The sequence below is a fragment of the Cavia porcellus genome, unplaced genomic scaffold (genome assembly GCF_034190915.1).
Source record: "Cavia porcellus strain 051 isolate PalLab524CR breed Dunkin Hartley unplaced genomic scaffold, mCavPor4.1 scaffold_11, whole genome shotgun sequence".
NCBI lineage: Eukaryota > Metazoa > Chordata > Mammalia > Rodentia > Caviidae > Cavia > Cavia porcellus.
The window spans coordinates 66,123,641-66,146,442 of NW_026947494.1; the positions used below are offsets into that span (position 1 = coordinate 66,123,641).

General features: G+C 35.1%; 1 protein-coding gene across 3 annotated transcripts in view; it reads left to right on the plus strand.

The window, feature by feature from the left end:
• Positions 1-22,802, plus strand: part of Scamp1 (secretory carrier membrane protein 1) — a 164,404-nt gene that overhangs the window by 107,133 nt on the left and 34,469 nt on the right. For all 3 annotated transcript variants that reach the window (XM_005001208.4, XM_013146612.3, XM_003464387.5), the window contains 2 exons: positions 877-1,005; positions 5,177-5,336. In XM_005001208.4, coding sequence (XP_005001265.1) covers positions 877-1,005; positions 5,177-5,336 — 289 coding nt within the window. The remainder of the gene's footprint in view (positions 1-876; positions 1,006-5,176; positions 5,337-22,802) is intronic.

Genomic DNA, 22,802 nt, shown 5'->3' on the forward strand with positions numbered 1-22,802 from the left:
GGTTCAGGCTGGCATGGAACTCACTTTGTAGTCCAGGCTGGCCTTCGAAAAATCATAGCCATCCTCCTGCCTCAGCCTCTCAAGTGCTGGAATTACAAGTGTACACCATCATACCCGGCCTCTGTTTTATTTATTTTCAGTCTAATTTCTTTATACATGTTTTCTTTCCTCACAGCCTGAATTTATTTTTCTTTAGAGTTTTGAAGGTGCACTAATTCCTTTATTTCTCATGACTATTTCATGTTTTTTTTTTTTTTCAGTTTTTTTGATTTCTTACATGTGTCTATTAGGTATTATTTTTTCCCAGACTTTGAGATTTCCACATTTAACTCTTGGATGCCAGCTTAATCTTGTGGCTTTTGTGGAATTTAACAGTAGAAAACTTGAGACTCTGATGCTTGTCATCCCTCTCCACATAGCAGAATTTTACTGAAAAATATAAAGTACTGAGGAAGATATTGTAGTTGAAAAACTGAATTGCTTCCTCATGACAATCAGTTACTTGTAACTTTGAAATTCTTGTTTCTTTTTTCTTTCTGATTTCTCACTCCCCCAACCCCTCAGTACTAGGGATAAAACTCATGATCTTGCGCTTGCCAAGGAGGCATTTATGCTACTGAACTAAATATCCAGCCCTTCTCCCTTTTTTCTCATACTTGCTAAATATGATGCAATATGACATTGGAAAATTATTTCACCATCTGTTGTTTTATGAAGTTATATTCTGAAAAAATTTTTAAAAATATGAAGCTTGGTTTTCAAAGGGGTAGGAGTATAGAGATACAGTGCTGCAATTTAAAATAGCATTTATTAGAACAATAGGGGTCATTATGTAATGAGAATAGAATATACTGATTGTATTCTTTAAATTTACAGGTAGAAAAAATAATTGGCCACCTCTTCCTGAGAATTTTCCTGTGGGACCTTGTTTCTATCAGGACTTTTCTGTAGACATTCCCGTAGAGTTCCAGAAGACAGTAAAGCTCATGTACTACTTGTGGATGTGTGAGTATAGAATAAATTACATTATTTATAGTTCATACTTTTGTTATTAAAATTTATCTTTGTTTTCAACTAATCTATTAAGGCTAGTATAGTAAACATCTTTTTCAGAGTGAGACACCATTATTTATGTACTTCACAACCATAATGTATGTGATGATGTCAGTCAGTGCCTGAAGAAAACCTGTATTTTTGAGAACTAGCACTTTGTTGAAGAAAGGGCAATTTCTCTGTCACATAAGTGATTTCATAATGGTCCTTTTTCCTTAAAGAATGTTATATAGATATGAATAATTTGCTTTAAAAACTTATGTGTACTATTTTTATGCAGAGAAAGACAATTTAAGTTCTGTTAAGTATAGATATTATGGCTGTTTTTAAAGTGAGACATAAACTACTGTAATACTATGAAGTGTAATTTTAAAAATAGCTCATCACTTTTTGTTTTCAAGTAGTTGTGAATATTTTTATTTTTGAAAGTACTAAAAAAAAATTAAAAAAAAGTACTTGAGTAATGTAGGACGTTTTATTGAAAAGAACATTAGAGCATATATCTTAGGCTGTGATGCTTACATTGCTCTGTATATAATGATAGCATATGGAACACTAAATTAAAATGTCAAACTGTTAGCAGTTTTGCTGAATGTACCTAGCCTTCTACTATCTGTTTTGTTTTATTCTGTTTTGATGTCATTATGTCATGGATAACAGCAGTAGTGGCGTCTTACGTCCACAATATTTGGGAAATGGAGAATTTATAGGGTGCATTCTGAATGAAGGAGATTTTTGTGTGATTTTAATGAGGGGCTCTTGTTCCCCCTAACGAGATGAAATAATTTTCTTAAATCTTTTAGGAGCACTCTTCCCATCAATAAAGTAGTTTTGGAATTTGAATTGGTTCTTTTTGGTTAGTACGTCTGTAACTTAGTTTCTTGTTGAGAATTTATTCTTGGTTTAATATCTTTTGCTGAATCTCTCATGCACCAATGTATATGTATATATATTTAGTAGTATATATTAATAGACTCATGTTTTACATAATATCTATTTTATGTACATTTTAAAAATGGGCAGAAACTTACCTAGTATTTTAGTCACATTATTTGAATTTAAAAGTTGCTTTTCTTGGTGGAAGGACATAGGACTGGAAGAAAATTAGTGAATTTAGTGAATATTGATTGAGTAGAAGTCTATAGTTAATTTTAACCAAATGGTAAACTGCTTTAACATTGGTTTCAAAATAGAGCTCTTTTGTCTTAGAAATAAGTAACTTTCTGAGTTTCTCAGAATAACATAGTTAAGAATAGTTTTCTATTCAAAACCTATTTAGGTGATGGCTATGTTAATTGGTATTAAAGAGGGCTCCTTATCCCAGTTATATTGTATTTTAAAGAAGCATTAATTGGAATAAAACATGATTTACTACCACTGCAATAATGTGCCTAAATTATATAGAATATGCTTTCATAAGTTGTTTTGGTATGCTTTGTTTTTTGTTTTTTTGATTTTTTTTTTTTGAGACAGGGTCTCACTGTAGTTCAGGCTGGCCCCAAACTCACAGCAGTCACAGCAGTCTTCCTGCCTCAGCCTCCTGAGTGCTGGGATTACAGGTGTGTACCAGCATACCGAGCCTAGTATGCTATTTTGAAGAAATTTCAAGTTACTGTTTTTATAGTGTAATAATGATTATAATGAGAAAACTCAATATTTGTTGAAGATTTACTTTGTGCCAGGCACAGTTCTAATCACTTTATATATTTTATCTTATCAAATCTTAACCACACTAAGAAGTAAGCATTTTATTATTTGTTTTTTTTAAAATAGGTAAACAAAAGCTCAGAGAAATTGAGTCACTTGTCCAACATTATACAATTAATGTTAGAGTTGGATAGGATGACTCTAGAGCCCAGGGTCTGGAGTTCCATGTTGTACCACCTACAAAGTAGAAAACAAAAAAAGGAAGTAATTTTTATTTTTCAACAAAGGCCAGCTACATTCCCCAAGAATGAAGTCCCTTTTGTGCTAACCCAGCTACATTCCCCAAGAATGAAGTCCCTTTTGTGCTAACCCATATGTGCATCTCCTGAACTTAATTGTGGGGACTGAACTGCTCTTCCTGCCATCCTGGCCCATGCCCTTGTCAGCGTGGTCTTCAGTAAATCTTACTCTGTACAGCCTAAAACAAACAGGCAAGCAAACAGTGAGACATACTTATCTGTATAAAGCAAGTAATTTACCCTGTGATGAACTGAAGCAATTAGAAATAGCCTTGTGAAATAGCCTTGTGAAATGAATCTCAATCTGTTTGTAATTTATTTTTGAATTAAAAAAGGAAAAACAGACCATGTTTCCAGAAAAAATAACATACTTTGTTAGATGTCTTTATTATAACCCATAACTTAATAAGAATATTATAGTGATGGTTTCAAATGTAGGCCCATTAGGATCACATTGCCTAATAAAGTAGATTGAAATTTTATATCAAAGAGAGTTGTTCCAGCTACAAATAATGAAACTGCCCTAAGATTTCTTTAGTGTTGTGTCTGTTTTTGGAGTCCTCCAGCATGAATTCATTGCTTCTTTCAGTGGGATTGAAATTATCAACCTAGATCTGAATTGCATATTGCCTGGCCTTCGTAAATGTTTTTATGAACTCTAAGCAGATAGATTGCTTAGTAAATAGTCCTAAACATGTTAGCGTTTACCAGTATATAAGCCAATGACTTATTGATAAGGGATATTGGTTAGTGTGAAAAGATTTGCATAACATTAAATTGATAATTTTAACTCTACTTGGAAGAACTTGTTGGTATTTCAAAGCATACGTATGCATGTATGTTGTCTCTTTTTCTTTAAATGGATTAGTAGATAAACTTTTAAAATTATTCCTGTGAAGTGGAATTTTCTTAACATTACAAAATTTTCCTAAACTGACTTCATTTAATTATACAGAACTTAAATTTTGAATTCTGTTGTTACTTCCTTACCACAACTGCCTTTATTTTGAGGAAGACGATTTTGAGTAAATTTGTTAGCAAGCTAGCTTTCATGAGACTTAAATATTCTTAATAGGAACAGGGTTTTACATATGTGATAAAAGGAAATGAAATTTTGAAACTTGAAGAGTTTCTGGGTTTCTATAGCTGAAAAACAAGCTCACAGAACTTGAGTGCTGGGCCTAACACATTCACTCTGGGTTACAATTCATGTGTCTCGCTGCCAGGTATCTTGAGCCCAGTGGTACATGCATGTCTGTCCCATAGGGCAGCTTTCTATTGATTTTGTTAGTAAAAAGACCAATAAAAGTGATTAGATCTGTTTGTACTACCAATAGTGGTACAAGCCACCTGATAGGACAGGCATGCATTTTCATGAGTATTTATTTTCTATAATAAATTCAACTGAAGAATAAGGTTTAAAGAATCATTTAAAGTTATTAATTATAATGGATACATGTGGGTCATAGCGCATCAGTCAAATGTTTTGTCTTTATCTATTAGGGAAAGTCATTATTAACAGCTGAGAAGAGTTTGCTAAGACCTATTTCTGTTACCCAAGGGGAATAGCTATTGAAGTGCATCCTATTGTGTATGTGCGTGGGTAAGGGTGTGTTAATGACTTTAATCCTCTACCAAACTACAGTTTTTTTTCCCCCTAGGACTTTAAAATTGGACAACTTCTATGAAGATGAATTACTAATCTTTTTCGATTGACTGTGTAGTCACTGGAAATTGCTACTCCCTTTGTACTTTGACTCCAGTTTTAGTCTCTAAAAATAGCTTTTGAGTATAGGGTCTTCTCCCAGGTTCTGGTTATTTTTTAGTGTGCACTGTTTTTCATCTTGGGCCTTGGATCAAGGTGCACATCACACAATTTCCTTCTCAGAGATGGCCTAAATGCAGTGCTTTTTTGGTTTGGCTGTGTAATTGCCTACTAGGAAGAAAGGACCGATGAAGTCTTGGGCAGCTCTGCGTGTTTCAGGACTCACTTTCCTGTGTATACTTGGTTTACATATTAAATATAAAAGAAATAGCATGTTTTTAATAATGCTAAATAGAAAGGAAAGATGAGGTAGAATATGTTTGCTCCTAGAAGGTTTTTACTTTTTTTAATTTATAATTTTGTTAAGTGAATATAAATGTTTCTTTTCTATTTTTGTTTTCTGACCCCACAGTCCACGCTGTAACACTGTTTCTGAATATCTTTGGATGTCTGGCTTGGTTTTTTGTGGACTCCTCCAGAGGGGTTGATTTTGGACTGAGCATCCTGTGGTTTGTGCTGTTCACACCTTGCTCATTTGTCTGCTGGTATAGACCACTTTACGGAGCCTTCAGGTACAATGTGTGAATTGTAGCATTTCTCTCTAAAACCCCGGTGTTAGTGATTTGTAGTTTACCTTACAGAGAAAACTGACATTTTCATTACTGTTGTTTGGTAATTGTATAAAATGTGTTTTAAAAAGTATAATACAGCATGTCTGTGTATTTGTTGGTTCAGAAAATTCATAAAATCCCATTCTTTCACTTGGAAAAAAGATCAAACATGAAAACAAAATTAAATTTTAATACTTGTAAAATACCCTGTTATATTCTATATACTTATATTAAAAAATTCTTGCTTTTTACTGCTCCCTGCCATGTGACTCTAGAATCAGAAAATTACAATTGGTGTTTACAGTTTAAATTTTCAAATGAATTTAGGTAAAGTAATATATATATACAGTGTTTTCACTGAGCAATTTGCTAATTATTTTCTGTATAAATTCATTTTTGTTTTTTCCAAAGGCAGTATCATTTTCTAAACCATTTAGAATACAGGGTCAAGTATGGTATTTTGCTTGTATGTTTTAATCAGTGATTAAAGATTAGTCTTCCTAAATGTATGTTCTGTAGGATATTAATAGTTACCGTAGAAAAGGGTTCATTAGCTAAATAAATTTGAGTTTGAGCTGGTTAATAAAGTTAGATTCTTTACTTGAGAATTTCTTAGACTCTTGTGTGCTTTGTGACTTTATCAGAAATCATTATTTTCTTGTGGAGCATCTTTTTGGATTATTGCTTTGAAAAATACATTTACTTTACGAAAAATGTTTGAACTGGGCATGGTAGCATGTATTTGAGTCCAAACTGCTGAGGTGATGGAGGCAGGTGGATTGCTTGAAAACCCTTTGTGTTCAAGACCATATTGGGCAACCTAGAATGACTCTTTCTAACCAGCATCACAACAATTAATAACAAAGGAAAGCCTGTCCTAGATATGCAGATGGATGGGGTGTAGGGGATAGAAGAGAGAGACAGGAGGGAATTTGGAGGGAAAAATCTTCGAACAACAGAAAAATAAATTACTGGAGAAATAAAGGGGCTGTTGGACATTTTCTTTGAATATATTGGAGTATGGAAACTGACTGTCCAGGAGCTGGAGAGGAGTTTCCCTGACGGTGTAAGTTGGAGAGGAACAATGAGGACCTGTTTATTCCTTGTGTGACCCAGGAAGAAGGTCGGTGGTACCCTTCCTTTTTTTTAGTTAAGGGTGCTTGCAGTGTTTTATTTTAACCTGTAGGCTCTGCCTGCTTATTTTTGTCATGTTACCAGTATGTCATCTAATAATGGTGGAGTGGAGATATCTTTAGAAAGCTTGTCTTTTAAAATGATTTGAGACTAGAGACTTTGAATTTTAATGGGAAAAGTTGAATTGAAAATACTTCTTGTCATTAATATACTTCAACAGATTGTACCTTTGGTCTTTCCTTTTACTGATCTGTTTACAAGATTTGTACTCCTTATGGTAATCTCAAGGGGATAAATTTGGGCATTATGTAAAGAAGTAAACATGAGGCTCCCATTTTTATCACTTACATATTTTGAAAAGATTATAACTTTCTCTTTCATTTTTGTTTCTCTACAAATCTTTTCTTTTTTTGTCTCTCTCTCTTTTTTTTTCTAATTGGGAATTGAACTCATGACCTCACACTTGCCAGGCAGGCACTGTGCTGCTAAACTGTATCCCCAGCCCAGTGACATATCCTTTGCACTAGCTGTTCTTTATATTTTTCACCTGAAAAGTTTTTTTTTTTGTTTTTTTTTTTTGGTGGTGGGGGTGGGTACTGGAAATGGAACTCACGAATTTGTGCTTGCCCGGCAGGCAATGTACCACTGAGCTATATTGCTGCCCCCATTCCACAAATCATCCAGTGGTATATAAATACTTCCACATAGTTGGTAATTATTAATGAGGGATCTTCAATAACGTATTGAAAAGTATAAATATTGGAAACTGACTAACGTGGCTTCTCTTTCCTCAAAAACCATGCGGTTCTTGTCAAATGTAATAAAACTTCTTAGAACCTTAGTTTCTTAAGTGTAAACTGGAGATAACATTTGTGGAGTTGCCACCAGGTTTAGGTATAATATACCAAAAAGCTGCCATTCTAGATGGTACACAAATCATAGCTGGAATTCATTTTTTAGATTTTTTGTCTCTGTTAATTATTATCATCTGCTTGTGGTAAATGGATTGTGATTTTCCATAACTTTTATTTCACTTCCTTAGGTTCACCTAATAGGAAATCATAGACTGAGGTATTTATTGAGTCTTAGGTGAAAGTGAATGTTAAAAAATCTAGTCTGAAAAAAAAAACAGTTGAGTTGGAGTTTTTTAGTCTTTGTTTAATGTAATTACTGGTATATATGCATTTAAATTTGCCATCTTACTGTTTATATCTACTCACTGTGTAATATGTGTTTATGTTCATTTTCTTGTGTCCTTTAGGTTAATACAGTACTAATCTATTTTTATATATTTTACCATTTTCTCTTTTGTTTCGGTACAGATTTGTTGGCAATGAATTCTTTAGGTTTTATTTGCCTAGAAGCATTGTCATTTTGTGTTCATTTTTGAAGTTGGTTTCAAAGCTGCAAGCTCTCTGTTGCCAGTTAATTTCTAATAGCACTTAGAAGAGTTCATTGCCTTTCAGCTTTCATCATTTCTGTTGCAAAGTCATCTATTAAGCCTCATAATGCTCTTCAAAAATGTCTTTAGCTTAGGCTATTTTAACAACTTTAAATGATTTTCTTTGTATTTGTTCTGTTTGGAGTTTGTAGAGCTACTTTAATTTATAGATTGATGATTTTTGAACAATTTAAAAAGCACTTAATATTTCATATATATATATATATATATATATATATATATATATATATATATAATCATTTTGAGGCAGGATCCCCTGTGCAGTTCAGGCTACCTTGAGCTTCCAGTCTGGTCTCAAATTTGCAGTGATCCTCCTGCCTCACTCTGAATAATGCTGGGATTACAGGCCTTTGTCCCCCCACACCTGGCTTATTTGTTTTATATTGCTTTTGTACCCGTAGCATTTTCTTTTCTTGTGGCCTTCAGTTCATGTAAGTTAGACATATTTGCTCTCCTAAATGCCTTTTATATATTTTTCATTCTTTTTCTCTCTAAGTTTCAGGTTGAATTGTTTTCTTTAAACTGTCTTTCATGAATTCTTTTTTTAAATTTAATTGTTTTAAATTTTAAAGAGAAAAAATACAGTTTCAAAACAAGATAAGAGGAGAGCAACAATGTTTAATTTGTTGTGTATTGTTGTCTTTAAATTAGTTACTCAGAGTGCAAGATACAGACATTTAAGTGTCCAAACAATAGTAGCACAAACCTTTTTTTTCAATGAGAAATTAATAGCATAACTATTGTAATGAACTTGTATGTATATATTTGCTCCCTCCCCATCTCAGTTCCTTTTTTCTTTTGAACAGTTTCTTCCAGTTTTATGCTATCTGTTATGCATTTTGGATCTTAGTTACTTTTTTTACTCTAGGAAGGCAACACAGTATTTACACATGTGAGTATTTATTTTACTTATGCGTGTGGTCTCAAGTTGTATAAAAAGACCACATCTTTTTTATCCATTCCTTGGGTTGTTTCCAAGATCTAGCTGTTACAAATTGTGCTGCTATAAACATGGGTGTGCATATATTGCCATGGGATGATGTTTTTAATTCTTCTGGGAAGATACTCAAAAGTTGAGCAGCTCGGTTAAGTGGGACTTCCAATCCTAGTTTTTAAGGAAATCTCTACACTGATTTCCACAGTGATTGTACTAGTCTACACTCCTGCCAACAGTCGAGAAGGGTTCCTTTTTCCCCACAACCCCTCCAGCATTTGTTATTGCCTAATTTTTGAGTGATAGTTATTCTTACTAGGGTGAGGTGGAATCTCAGTGTTTTTAAATTGGTATCTCTTGAATGACCAGTGATATTGAACATTTTTAAATATATTTATTTGCTGTTTGTATTTCTTCATCTGAGAAGTATGGAGTCATTTCAGATGCCCATTTCTGGATTGGGTCTTTAAATCTGGGAGAACGGATTTTTTTTTTTTTTTTTTTTTTAGTTCTTTATATGTTCTTGATAGTAATCCTTTGTTGGAGGTACAGCTGGCAAACATTTTCTCCCATGTTGTGGGTTGTCTCTTCACTCTATTGGTGGTTTCTTTTGTTGTGCAAAAGCTTTTCAGGAGGGGTGAGATCCTGGTCTTTGTGATAGGTCCTGTGTAATCAGGGTTTTATTTATAAAGTCTTTGCCTGCACCAATGTCTTAAAGAGTTTTACCTACTCTTACCTTCTCATAGATGTAGTGTTTCCATTTTAATATTTAGATCTTTGATCCATTTTGAATTTAGTATAGTGTATGGTGAAAGATGTATGTCCAGTTTTAATCTGTGGCATGTGCAGAACCAGTTTTTCCAGCACCATTTATTAAAGAGGTATCTTTCTTCCAGTGAATGTGTTTGTCACCTTTGTTAAAGATAAGGTGGCTTAGTGTGTCTGCAGTTGTTTCTGTATCTTCTAATCAGTTCTATTGATCATCAGGTCTGGTTGTTTTTGTTTTTGCCAGTATCATGCTGTTTTTATGACAGTAGCTTAATAATATAATTTCAAGTCAGCAATTATGATGCCTGCTTTTTGCCTTTATTGCCCAAAATTACCGTTGCCATTTCTAGGTTTCTTCTAGTTCCAAACTATTTTAGGATTGTTTTCTCTAATTCTGTGAGATACACTGTTCGAATTTTGATTGGAATTGCATTAAATCTGTATAACAGCTTTGGAAGTATGGCCATTCTCACTCTATTGGTTTTTCTTACCCAAGACCGGATAACTACATTTTCTGATATCCTCTTCAAAGTCCTTTTACAGAGTACTTTAGTTTCAATATGGATGTCTTTTATATCCTTCATTAGATTAATTCCTAGGTATTTCATTTTTTTGGATGCTCTTGTGAAAGGTGGTGTTTCCCTGATTTCTCTCTCTGAGTTTGTTATTTATGTACAGAAAGGCTATTGATTTTTGAGTATTGACTTAGTATTTAACTATGTGACTGAATTTGTTTATTAATCTAGCAGTTTTTGGGGTTTCTAAGTAGAGTATCATTTCATCTGCAGATAATGATAGTTTAACTGCTTCCTCTCCTGTTGTTAATCTTTGTTATTTCTTTCTCTTGTCTAATTGCTTTTGTCTAATGTTTCCAGGACTATGCTGAATAAGAGTAGAGACAAAGGATATCCTTGTCTTGTTCCTGATTTTAGAGTGAAACTTTTCATCCATGTAGGGTGGTATTGGCTGTTGGTTTGTTATAGATGGGTTTTTATCAGATTAAGACCATCTATTCCAGTTTTCTAGAGGTTTTTTTTTTTTATCATGAGTTGACTTTGGAGTTTGTCAAAAGCTTTTTCTACATCTCTTGAGATGATAATTTGAGTTTTGTCCTTGGCTTTGTTAATATGGTGTATTACATTTATGGATTTATGTATGTTGAACCATCCCTGCATCCTAGGCATGACTCTAATTTGTCATAGTGTATAATCTTGATGATTTGCTGTATCATGTTTTCTAGTATCTTAGTGAAGATGTTTGCATTTATGTTCATTAGAGAGATTGACCTGTAATTCTCTTTCTTATTTGGGTCCTTCTCTGGTTTTGCTATCAGGGTATTGCTTCGAGGAATGAACTTGGCAGTATTATTTCATTGCAGTTTCATTAAGAAGTTTGCAAAGCAGTGGTAGTAAGTCTTCTCTAAATTTCTTGTAGAACTCAGCAGTGAATTTGTCAGGGTCTACGCTTTTCTTTGTTGGAGAGTTTTTTTCTTTGTTGGAGAGTTTTACATCTTGATTTTCATTGATTGATATTGGTTTATTTAGGATTTTTACATCTTTTTGCTTTAGCCTTGCTAATTCATATATATCTAGGAATCTGTCCATGTCTTCTGCATTTACTGTTTTACTGCATACAAGTTCCCAATGTAGGAATAAATGATCTTTGGGATTTCTGCAGGATCTGTTGTGATTTCACCCTTTTCATTCCTAATTGCATGGATTTGAGTCTTTTTCAGTAAGATTGGCTAAGAGGTTGTCTATTTTATTTAATCTGTTAAGGAACCAATTCTTTGACTCACTGATTTTTTTGGGTATAGTTTTCATAATCTCTGTCTTAGTTACTTTTTACTCGTCGCTGAGACAAAATACCTGAAGCCCAAAGTTGGGAAAGGAAAGGTTTATTTCTTACAGTTTTTTGGAGGTTTCAGTCCACACTCAGTTGGCTCCAAGGCAGGCGAGCATGGCTGGGCCACAGTTCATGGTGGCTGCAAACAGCTAGTGGAACTGGCAAAGAGCAAGACACACCTTTTTCCTGCCATTACATCACATCCTGGCTCCACCCCTAGGTGGGTGTAGAACTAACACCATCAATCCAAGCACTAGACAGTGCAAATGCACAAATGCAAAGTGCAAACTCATGAGGCCTGGGAGACACAGACATAAACCATGACAATCTCCCGTGTTTTAATTTCTGCTCTGATCTTTACAATCTTGTCCCTTGTCTCTAGCTTTTTTTTTTAACTCAACCTAGAGGTTGCTAGGCAGATGCTTATGCTGCTGAGCTAAATCCTTGGCCCTTGTCCCTAGCTTTTGGCCTAGCCTGTTGTTTTAAATGTTTGAGGTTTACATTAAGTTAATTTGTGCTAACTTTTCGTGATATGGGTATTCACTGATATAAATTTTCCTCTTGGGACTGCTGTAAGTTCTGTTAGTTGTATTGTCATTATCATTTAATTGCAGAAACTGTGTAATTTCTTCTTTAATTTCATCTGTGGTCCATTGGTTGATCAGAAGGGTGCTATTTAATTTCCATGTGTTTATGAAATTCTTGTGGTTTGTTTTGCCATTGACTTCCAATTTCATTGTACCATGGTCTGATAATATGCATGGGATACATTCAACTTCTGTGCATTTACTTAAACTTGTTCTATTGACCAGTAAGTAGTCTATTTTGTAGAATGTCCATGTGCAGCTGGGAAGAATGTGTATTCTGATGTTGTGGGCTGTAACATTCTATAGACATCTACTAAGTCCATTTTTTCAATAGTTTGGTTAAGTTCTAATATTTCCTTATTAATTTTTTGTCTGTTTAGTTAATCTGTCTTTTTGTGACAAATCTCAATTGTATTGAGATCTTCCAATACAATTGTATTAGGGCTTATTTGATTTTTCATGTCCATTAGTATTTGTTTTATATAGTTGGGTGCGCTGGTACTTGTTGCATGTATATTTATGATTATTATCTCTTCCTCTTGGATTGTTCACTTTACGAGGATATAGTGACCTTCTTTTTCTTTCTTAATCAGTCTTGGTTTGAAATTCACTTTGTCTGCAACTAGAATAGCTAGCTACCCCTGATTTTTTCTGGGTTGCTGTTGTGAGGAGTATTGTTTTCCATCCTTTCATTTTTAGTCTGTGAATTTCTTTTTGAATTAAATGTGCTCTTGTGTGCAGCATATTGTTGGATCCTGCTTCTTGATCCATTCTGCCAGTTTGTGTCTTTTGATTGGTGAATTGAGACGTAGACATTGATTGTTATAACTGATACATACTTACTTATCCTTGTCTTGGTATTTTCCTATTGTTTGGCCAGCTGTCCCCAGCTGTTTGTTTGTCTTGCCTGGTGGATTCCTTCTTTTATTGTTCATGAGTTTTAGTCCTTGTCTTTCTAGAATATCTTTTAAAATGTTTTGGAGTGCTAAGTTGGTGGTCATAAATTTCCTTAGGTGTTCTTTGTCATGGAAGTATCTTATTTCTCTATCATTTCTGAAAGATAGTTTTGTGGGATACATCAATTTGGGTTCAAGGTTGCTTTCTTTTAGGGCTTGAAATTCTTCACTCTAAGCTCTCCTTGACTTGGTGGGTTGTGCTGAGAAATCAGCTGTGTTTGATTGCTTTTCCCTTATATAGATAACTTGTTCCTTTCCCCTAATAGCTTTTAGATTCTGTTCTTGTGTTGAATTTCTAGAATCTTGATTATGATATACCTAGCTATAGATTTTTTTTTCATGGCTAATTGGAGTTGTATATGCCTCCCCAATGTGTATGTCGAATTCTTTTTTCCTGTCAGCAGGTTTTCTGTTAAGACATCTGTGAACAATTTTTTAAAAATATCATTTGTGCTATCTCTTGCTCTTTCATTGACTCCAATCAGAGTTATGCTTCTTTATCTTATCTAACAGCTGCTGCATTGATTTTTTTCATGATTCCTGGTATTTTTAAGGAATTTTTCTCTTCATGCTCACTAATCACCAGCCTTTGTTCTGTATGTGAGATCTTGTCTTCCCATTGTCTCTAGTGTCACTGATAGTGTCTGGAGACTGCAAGTCCTACTCTGTACCAATATATCCCAGCAAGCCAGCAGTAGACTTTTGGTGAAATAGTGACTCATCTTAGCAAGCCTGCACCTTCTGGCTGAGATCAGACTCATTTAGCCTGCAGCCATCAGTGTACCTGCTGTGGGCCTGAGCCCAGCTGGGAGCCACTAGATGGAGCTCATAGCTCCTCTGAGTTCTGAGCTAGGTGGCTCTTGGCCAATCACTCTCTCCCTAGTGGGACAACTGAGCACTCAGCACTCACCACCAGCAAGTGCAGTCCTTTATGTCTGCTATTCCCCTCCACTGCTGCATCTGTCTGTGCAGACCTCTGGGATTTCCAGCCATCTCCATGTGTCCGCAGGTTTGAATCGCCCCTCTTGTGTAGTAAGTCATGTCTCAGGGAGAAAGTGCCGCTGCTTACTTCTTTCTTCTTCACGCTTTCTTCACTGTCTCCATGGGTTTCAGTTCATGCTCAGATACTTCCTGGGTTCAGGGCACCCACTTCTCACTTTATTGACTTCTTCACATTGCTGTGTTCCAAGCTTCTGGGCTGGGAGTCTCTACAAGGCTCGCTCATCGCTGCTCACCACTTTGTCATCTTGGTACCTTTCTCCCATTTCATTAATTCTGTCTTCTATGTTGTATGGTCTACAATTAAATTCATGCACTGAATTCTTAATTTCAGTTGTTTCTTTCTGTTTACTAGTGTGCATATGATTTTCTTAGCCTCTTCTAGAGTAAATTGTCTTTACTCTGTGAGTCTGTCTATACTGTCTTTTCTTTGTTTTGTTGATGTTTCTTGGTTTTCAGTCATCCATTGCTGTCTTTTAGCATACTTAACCCATCTTAATTAGACTTGAAAACTGAGTGAAAAATATAAGAGGCTTCTGATGTTTCAGGGAGAAGGAGTGGGGGAGGGAGAGAGAAAATGAGTATGATGAGCTCTTGAAAGATGACCTATTTCCTTGCTGTCTACTAGCAGGTAAAAATTGAGACGAGACTGAGTCAAGACCAAGCCGCAGTTTTGTTTAATTTCTGTCTCTATACCATTTTACATTTCCACCAGCAATATCAATGGGTCCCACTTTCTCTGCATCTTTACTTTTTATTTATTGACTTTTTGCTGTGGCCATTCTAGTAGGCATACGGTTGTGTCTCATTGTGTTTGTGTTTTCAGTTTATATTTTTTCAGTTATATTGATGTTGTTGAGCACCTTTTTGCTTATTAGCCATATCTGTGAATATGGTGAAATGTCAGTTGGGATTGATTTATAGTCAATTTTTAAATTAAGTTATTAACTTCTTACTATTAAGTTTATATTCTGTTATTTTGGTATAATAGTTACATATTTGTGATGCAAATCATTTTTATGCTTTACTACATTGTTTCCCAGTCTATGACTGAGGGATGTCCTAGAAAATACTAAAGCTTTTGATTTTAATGTAATCTAACTTTGTCTTCCTTTTCCTCCTCCTCCTCATTGTCATCATTGTCGTCTTCTTGTACTGAGAATTGAACTCATGACCTCATGCTTGGCAGATAGGCACTGTACTGCTGAGTCATATCCCCGGCTCTGTCTAACTTTTCTTTTTAATATTTTGTCTATTGGTGTCATGTCGTGAACAGTTTGCATAACCTAAGGTCAATAAGATTTTTCTTTTTTGAGATAGTCTCTTAAGTAAACTTCTTGCCTCAGCTTCCAGAATGGCTGGGACTAAGGCATGCACTGCCAGCACTCTGCTAAGATTTTCTTTCCAAGTTTATACTTGAACTCAGAGTGATCCTCCTGCTTCAGCCTCCCAAGTGCTAAGATTATAGGCATTTGCCTCTATGCCTGGCTAGAAGAGTTAATTTGTATATATTTTGTGTGAGAGTCATCTTTTTGCTGTGGATATTGGAATTCCGCCATTATAAAAAGCCTATATTTAAAAAGTTACTTTTGAACTTTTGTTGAAAATCACTTGCTCATATATGTATGGGCCTATTTCTGGACTTTCTTTGGATCAGTTGGACATGTTTGTTGAAAAACCCATTAGTCATAAATGTAGGGATTTAATTTCATATTCACTTCTTACAACTGTGTGCCTCTCCTCACAACAGTGTCTTCTTTTTGATTAATCTTGCTTCATGGTAAGTTAGTTTACAACTTTTTTTTTGCTTTCATTACTTGTTTTGGTGACTCAAGGACCTTTTCATTTTATTTAGATGTTAGAATCAATCTGTTTGTTACTGGAAAAACAACTCAAATATCCTACTGTGATTTTGATTGAGTAAAATTTGTAGTTCTGTTTGGGGAGAATAGATACCAGTTTCTCTCAGCAATGTTCTTCAGTTTCAGTTGTATAAGTTTTATGTTTACTTTTCTAAGTTTATTACTAAGTATTTTACCTTTTTGATGTTATTTTAAGTGGAATTATTTTCTTGGCTTCCTTTGGATTGTTTGTTGCTAGTGGTAAGGCATATGCCTCATTGTGTGTTCCCTAAGTGAATCAGTCTTGGAGTGCTTAATTTTTCTCAAAACAAAATGTTTCAGATTGATGTTTTCTACTCTCACATGAGAGTCACTTAGTTGTTGAATGTCAGGGCTGGAGTTTTGGCCTCATCTTTTCTTGTTGAACCATTCACAGCATGGGTGCTTGTTTAATTTCCCCGTCTGCAGTCTGATTGTGTTCATCTGGTTCTTGTGTCCTGCTTTCAGTGGTCAGTGTCCATTAAGGTTGTAGAGTACTTTGTGGGTTGGAAGGCTGAGGGCAGAATATGGGGGTCAAATTGCTCTTTCTAGGCTTTAGACTTGTAGTTCTTACCCCACTTGTCATGGTGTTAGAGAGGCAGCATATGTGTCTATGTTTTGAATTCTTCATTTTCTTCATTGCTTACTTGGGTTTCAGTTTTCTGTGTTGAATCAGTTACTAATGTACTTATTCAGCTCCTTTGCTTTTTACAAAATTTTATTACCATCATCTTCCCTTTTTTTTCCACCCTGTGGTTGGTGAGTCTTGATGTTTTGTTTTTCAGTTTCCTGGGGAGGAAACCCAGAGCCTTTTGTCCCCTGTGGTTTTATACTTCAAGAAGAGAGACAAAATTACTCACTGTCATTTTTGTTATACTTGGAGAGGAAGTAGAAGTAAATTTCTATGTTAAATCTACAGTGTTTATTTGTTCAGTGTTCTCTTTTGAAATAAGTGCCTCAGATGTATACTTACAGAAAAATGTTTTTTATAAAAACATACCCATGTATTATCCAGCAAACAACCTAATTTTGACCTTGTCTCAAGCCAGTGTTGACTTCTGTTTTCCCTTAGTCTTGTTGTTCAAAGGTAATTTGAAAACATGGTTGTGTACTGGCTATTTATATTTATGCTTCCAACATTGAATTCAATTGTGAAATTTTAGTTGGACTGGTCAGTGATAGTTTTAGGACATTTCGGTCCTTATTTTCATATTAGTTGCAAAATATTTTGTGTATTCCCTGACAGTATTTTAAATAACCTGAATTACCACAACTTCTTAATGAGAAACAAAATTCAGAATTAGGGGTTATAGTAGTATTCCATAGCTTCATAATTCAATTTCTTGAAAAAGATGAGATTAAAGTAATATCTTAGAGATAGATTTATCACATAGAACAGTGTCAGCCTTTCTTTTACCAGCTGTGTTTGGATTCTTAAGTCTCTCTAAATCTATTTGTTAACTGGTAAAATGGAGTCATTATAGGAACATACCTCATTGTGCTATGATCAGGACTGAAGGGGAAATGTTTGTGTGTAGCGTGATTCCTGGCACCTAATGCTCCACAAATAATAGCTGTTTTTATTAAGTGATTAGTCATAGATCATCCCAGTTTGTAGTTTCAATGTTGTTCAGGTATAAAGTTTCATCTCATGGACTTTGTATTACTTGTCTTTGCCTTCGGCAGAGTGTAGACAGAAAGAAGGCAGAGCTTGGGCTCTTTTCCCTTTTCATAAGGTTTCATCTGGATCTGCTGCGGTGAGTGGTTCTTAACCATTTTTAAGGCACATGTTCCATTATCTATCTTAGAACCTTTGAGTCCTTTTAAATGTACACATGCCCATTTTGCACAATAATGGCAGCAGGGTGGGTGATGTGTTTCATGGGTCTACCTTTTCAAGTCTATTTGTGGAACCCTTATTCTGAAGGAAAAAAGTGATTTCAGTACAAAGTAATCATTTAGAGTCTTGGATCTCCAGGGAATTTAGGTTTCTTTTTCTTCTCATGACTCTTAATCATTTTCTCTGATTCTAGTAGAGGCAGTTTTTAGCCATGTTCCAGAAATTTTTAAGGTCTTCTCAGCATCCTGATGTCACCTTTATGGTACTGGTACATTTTTATGTTTGTGTAATAGAGGTGCCAACAAATAATATTTTATTTACAGTGCTTGTGCATCTTTAATATGGGTTAATTTATCTCTTCAAAAAGTAGGCTCTACTCTTGCCCACTTGGAAATGGAAAATCACAAGCTTAGTATTTTGCCTATTAAAGCCACATGTTGAGTTGCCAAAGATAAAAGCTTTAACACTTAATTTGTTCTCCCTTATGATGGTTAAATGTAAAATTTCAGTTCTTTTAAACTTATACTTTGTCTCTTTCTGCTCCCCCAAAATACAGTTAGAATTAATATTTCTGTGGTTGATAGGCCATGTGAAATAAACTCCATAAAATCATATAAACCTGTTTCCTGAGACTTCTTATGATAATTCAGGGAAGAACTTTTTTATTAAAGCCATGCTGCTGGATTGGGCATAGTGATGCAGGCCTGTGTTCCCTGCTACTGGAGAATGTAAAAAGATAACAAGTTTGAGGCAAACCTGGACAGCTTAGTGAGGCCTTGTCACAAAACAAAACAAAACAATTGGTGCTGTAGCTAAGTGGTAAAGCATTCCTTGGCTCAGTCCCCAGTGCCACACACAGAACCCCCCAAAACAAAAACAAACCAAAAAGCAAAAGAGTTGTGCTCAAGCTTGGTAGAAGACATTGAACCAAAAACCTTTAGCTTGTTTGAAGCTGAGTTTCCTAATAGGCTTTCATCTAAAAGGGGCCAAAATGGTACCTAGTAGAAAACATTTATTCATTCATTTATGACCAGCAAATAAGTTATATAAGTATATTTATTGTGAATAGTCATATTCCTCAATACTTCATTATAAACAAAAGTAGGTAACACCTTAAACCATTTAGCTTAAATCAGTGTAAATGGGTTTTCTAACTGTATTTGTTATATTTGTCTTCTTTTTTTTCTTTTGTTTAAAACTTCTAAGCTCATTTTGGTGTAGCTCAGTGGTAGAACACTTGCTCAGAATTGCAAGGCCTTAGGTTGGAGCCTACCGCTGGTTAAACAATAACAGTAGACCAAATGGGTTTCAAAGAATTTGAGGTTTTTGTTTTATCAGTTTCCTATACTAACTATGTACTAACTGTAGGTGAAAAAGAGGATGAACCAGTTTTAACATAACTCTGTATTTGAAAACAATATTTTAGAAATAGTTTTTTGAGTAGGGTTATATAACTTCTTAAACATGTTTAGTACCCTTCTAAAAGATTAACTAAAAGTTATAGTTAAGCAATTTCAGCTTCTACAAAATACCTGTGAATTTGAAAGTTAGTAAAAAAAAAAAATCCTGGGCCGGGGGTTTGGCTCAGCAGCATAAGCACCTGCCTGGCAAGCATGAGGCCCTGTGTTTGATCCCTGGTACAAAAAAAAAAAAAAAAAAAAGTCATCCCTTTTTGGTGACTGAAATATTTTAAAACTTTGGTATTCTGGCTTCTTGGTACAAAAACAATAAAAGTAAAAACTTTGAGAACTACGAATGTACTAAGTTATATTCTTCTCTGCTAAAGGCATAGGGAAATAGGAATATATTTCAGAAGTATGTTTCAAAGAAATTGACAATGAAATTGAAAGTGATGTTCCTTTTACGTAGTGAACTCAGAGATGAGGCATATTGATTAATTACTTTGCAATTTCCTAAGCTGTATGTCTCATCACTAATATCAACATCAGTAATACATTACTCATAAAACTACTATAAATGTGGGACCATTTGATATGACTAATGTAGAAAACTTTCACAATCCACTATAAATATTTTCTCATACCTTAGAATTCTGGCTAATTTTAGAGGTGGGACAGGGAAAATAGTATAGGTAACCAAGTGCTAAACAAACATCTTATGAATGACTTAAGCCGAAACAAGCAACAAAATAATGATAAAATTTAGTTTTAATTTAAAGAATAAAATAGATGCTATGAGTCCATACTGTGTAAGTCATTGATTAATAAGTGGGGGATTTAGCTCAGCGGCATAAGCGCCTGCCTTGCAAGCAGGCAGTCGTGAGTTCGATCCCCAGTACCGATAAAAAGGAAACCCCCCCCCAAAAAAAAAGTGGGGGAGAAGGGACAACACAGAATTCCATATACTACATGTAGACTTTACTCCTTCCAGAGGTAGAGTTTAATAGTCCTCTGTCTGAGTGTTGGCTGGACTTAGTGACTGAGCTTGAGGATGAGTATGTGTTTGCTAGAAGGAAAGTCGCGTCAGGCATCCTAGGCAGTGTCAATACAGGCATTCATCAAGTGAGACTCACTGCTGCTCTCATGTAGAGGAGCTGCTGCAGAGATGCTGCCTTTTCTAAGGAGGTGTGTGTGCTGTGTCATGTTACTTGGGCTCTGTCTGTGGCATATGGTTTCAAACATGGCAAGACATAGAATCATGTTGAGTGCTTTCCTACAAAACAGTTTTTACAATTAAACCCAAGATTGTGTGTCCATAAATAAAACAACAAGAAACACTGTAGATCAGAGAAGCAACATAAATAGAAGTAAAATTACTGAAGGCAAGACAAAAAGTATTTGTAAAAGGATCTTCAGTGTTGAAAGCTATAAAAAAGAGGCTTGAGGAATAAGGTTAGAAATGCATAGATCTCCCTTGATTTTGAGCACCCACAGAAGACAGACAGGGAGGTGAAGGAAATCACTGGTAGACTGTTCCTTCAAGACACTGATCAATGAAGGAGAGGAAAGAGATAGAAAAGGTGGAAGTTTCAGCAGAAGAAAGGGTCAAAAGAGAGCTGTTGGCAGATAAGAAAGCCTCGAAGGCACCGAAGGGTAGAACTCAGGGGCAGAAAGAGTGACTAGTCAGGGTGGAGAGCAAGTACCCACTCTTAGGGAATCCAGAGAAGTTAGAAGGGAGGCTGAGAGTTTCTGCTTCTCAGGAGGGAAGGTTGGTGTGAGAAGCAGGAAAGGCATTGTAGGAAGTAGTAGGTGCAGGAAAATATTCCTGTGGTGTGTGTGTTCCTCTCTGATGAACAGAGATCCACGCTAAGATTGAGTAAGTGAGGTGTTCAGGGCCTCGGTAATCACTGTGTTGAACAGAAAATGGGATGAATTTAGTACAATAAAAATGTTGCCAAACTTAAAGCAACAGTATATAAAAGGTTATGATTAACTGAGTGGAGCTTCTTCTGGAAATTCAAGGTGGATTGGACATTAAAAATTAATTAATGATAACTCACTATGTTACTGCCTAATGTTAAAAGAATATGTTCATATTAATTGATGCATTTGACACAATCCAGCATTCTTTCGTGTTAATACTGAATAAAGTTGAAACGGGGGAACTTTACCTGATAAAGAACATCTGTAAATATAATGTCATTTTATCCCTAAAATTTTATCCCTAAAATCTTACTCAGCAGTAGAAGACAGAGAGCTTTCTGCTTCAAATCTGGAGTAAAATAAGAACAATCACTATTAACACTTACATTTGATAATGCATTGGAAATTCTGGCCAGTATAACCAGGATCTGTTCCCCCCCCCTCACCCCCCCCCAAAAAAAAGAATAGAAGCCATCCGGATTAGAAAGGAAGAAATTTTTATTCACAGATCCATGGTCCTCCATGAACAAATTTTAAGTGAGGATATGCTTTTATTTGTTTTTTGGTGTTACTAGGAATTGAACCTAGGGCCTTCTCAATCAGCTACATTCTTAGCTCTTTTAAATTTTTCATTTTGAGATAGGGTCTTGCTAAGTCAGTAAATTGCCTAGACTGAATTTAAATTTGTAGTCATCCTGCCACAGCTTGTCATGTGCTGGGATTATAGGCATGCAGCCACTGTGCCCATCTGAGATACATATTTATTAATGGATCAGAAGTCTCTATTATAATGATTCTTAAAATGAATCTGTAGATTTGCAATGCAGTCTCAATCTGAATTCCAGTATTGTGTTTTTCTAGGTATATGACAAAGTGATTCTAAAAAGCATGAGTATGAAAGAATCTCAGATTAGTCAAACAAATTTGGAAAAGAATAATAAATTGATACACTGATGTTAGCTAATTTAAAGAATTAGTAGAAAGCTCTAGTAACCTTCGTACTCTGATACTGAGTATCAGAAAGTTAGACACATAACACTGAGACAGAATAGAGAGTTCAGAAATAAAAATAAACCCACCAAGACCTTTGTATCTGTAAGGCAGTGCAGAAAAGTCTTTTTAAGAAATGATGTTAGAACAGTTGGAGCATATGTCAAACGGAAGCATCTCCAAAAAAGCAGACAACAACAACAACAAAATAAAACCCAGAAAACAAATCTGTTTCATTTTGTGCCCCCCCTCAACTTTGGCAAAGATTTCCTTAAATCTTAACTCTATTGTTGTAGCTAGGAAATCTTTGCCAAAGTTGGGGGGGGGCACAAAATGAAACAGATTTGTTTTCTGGGTTTTATTTTGTTGTTGTTGTTTGCTTTTTTTGGAGATGCTTCCGTTTGACATATGCTCCAACTGTTCTAACTAGGAAATTATCTAATAAAGGATTGTATTATCAGAATATTTATATATTTTTTAAAAACCTCAAAAGTTAAGAGTAAAGAAAATAAATTAGTTAAAACATCAGAAAAAGATTTTAGTAATTCACCAAAGAAGTCTGGATGACATACAAAGAAGCTTAACATCACTACTTACTAGGAAAATGAAAATGAAAACCAAATATTAGAATGACTAGAACTTAAAAAAAATGGGCCATGCCAAGTGCTGGTGAGTTATAGGGGAACTGGAATACCCCCACAGTGCTAGT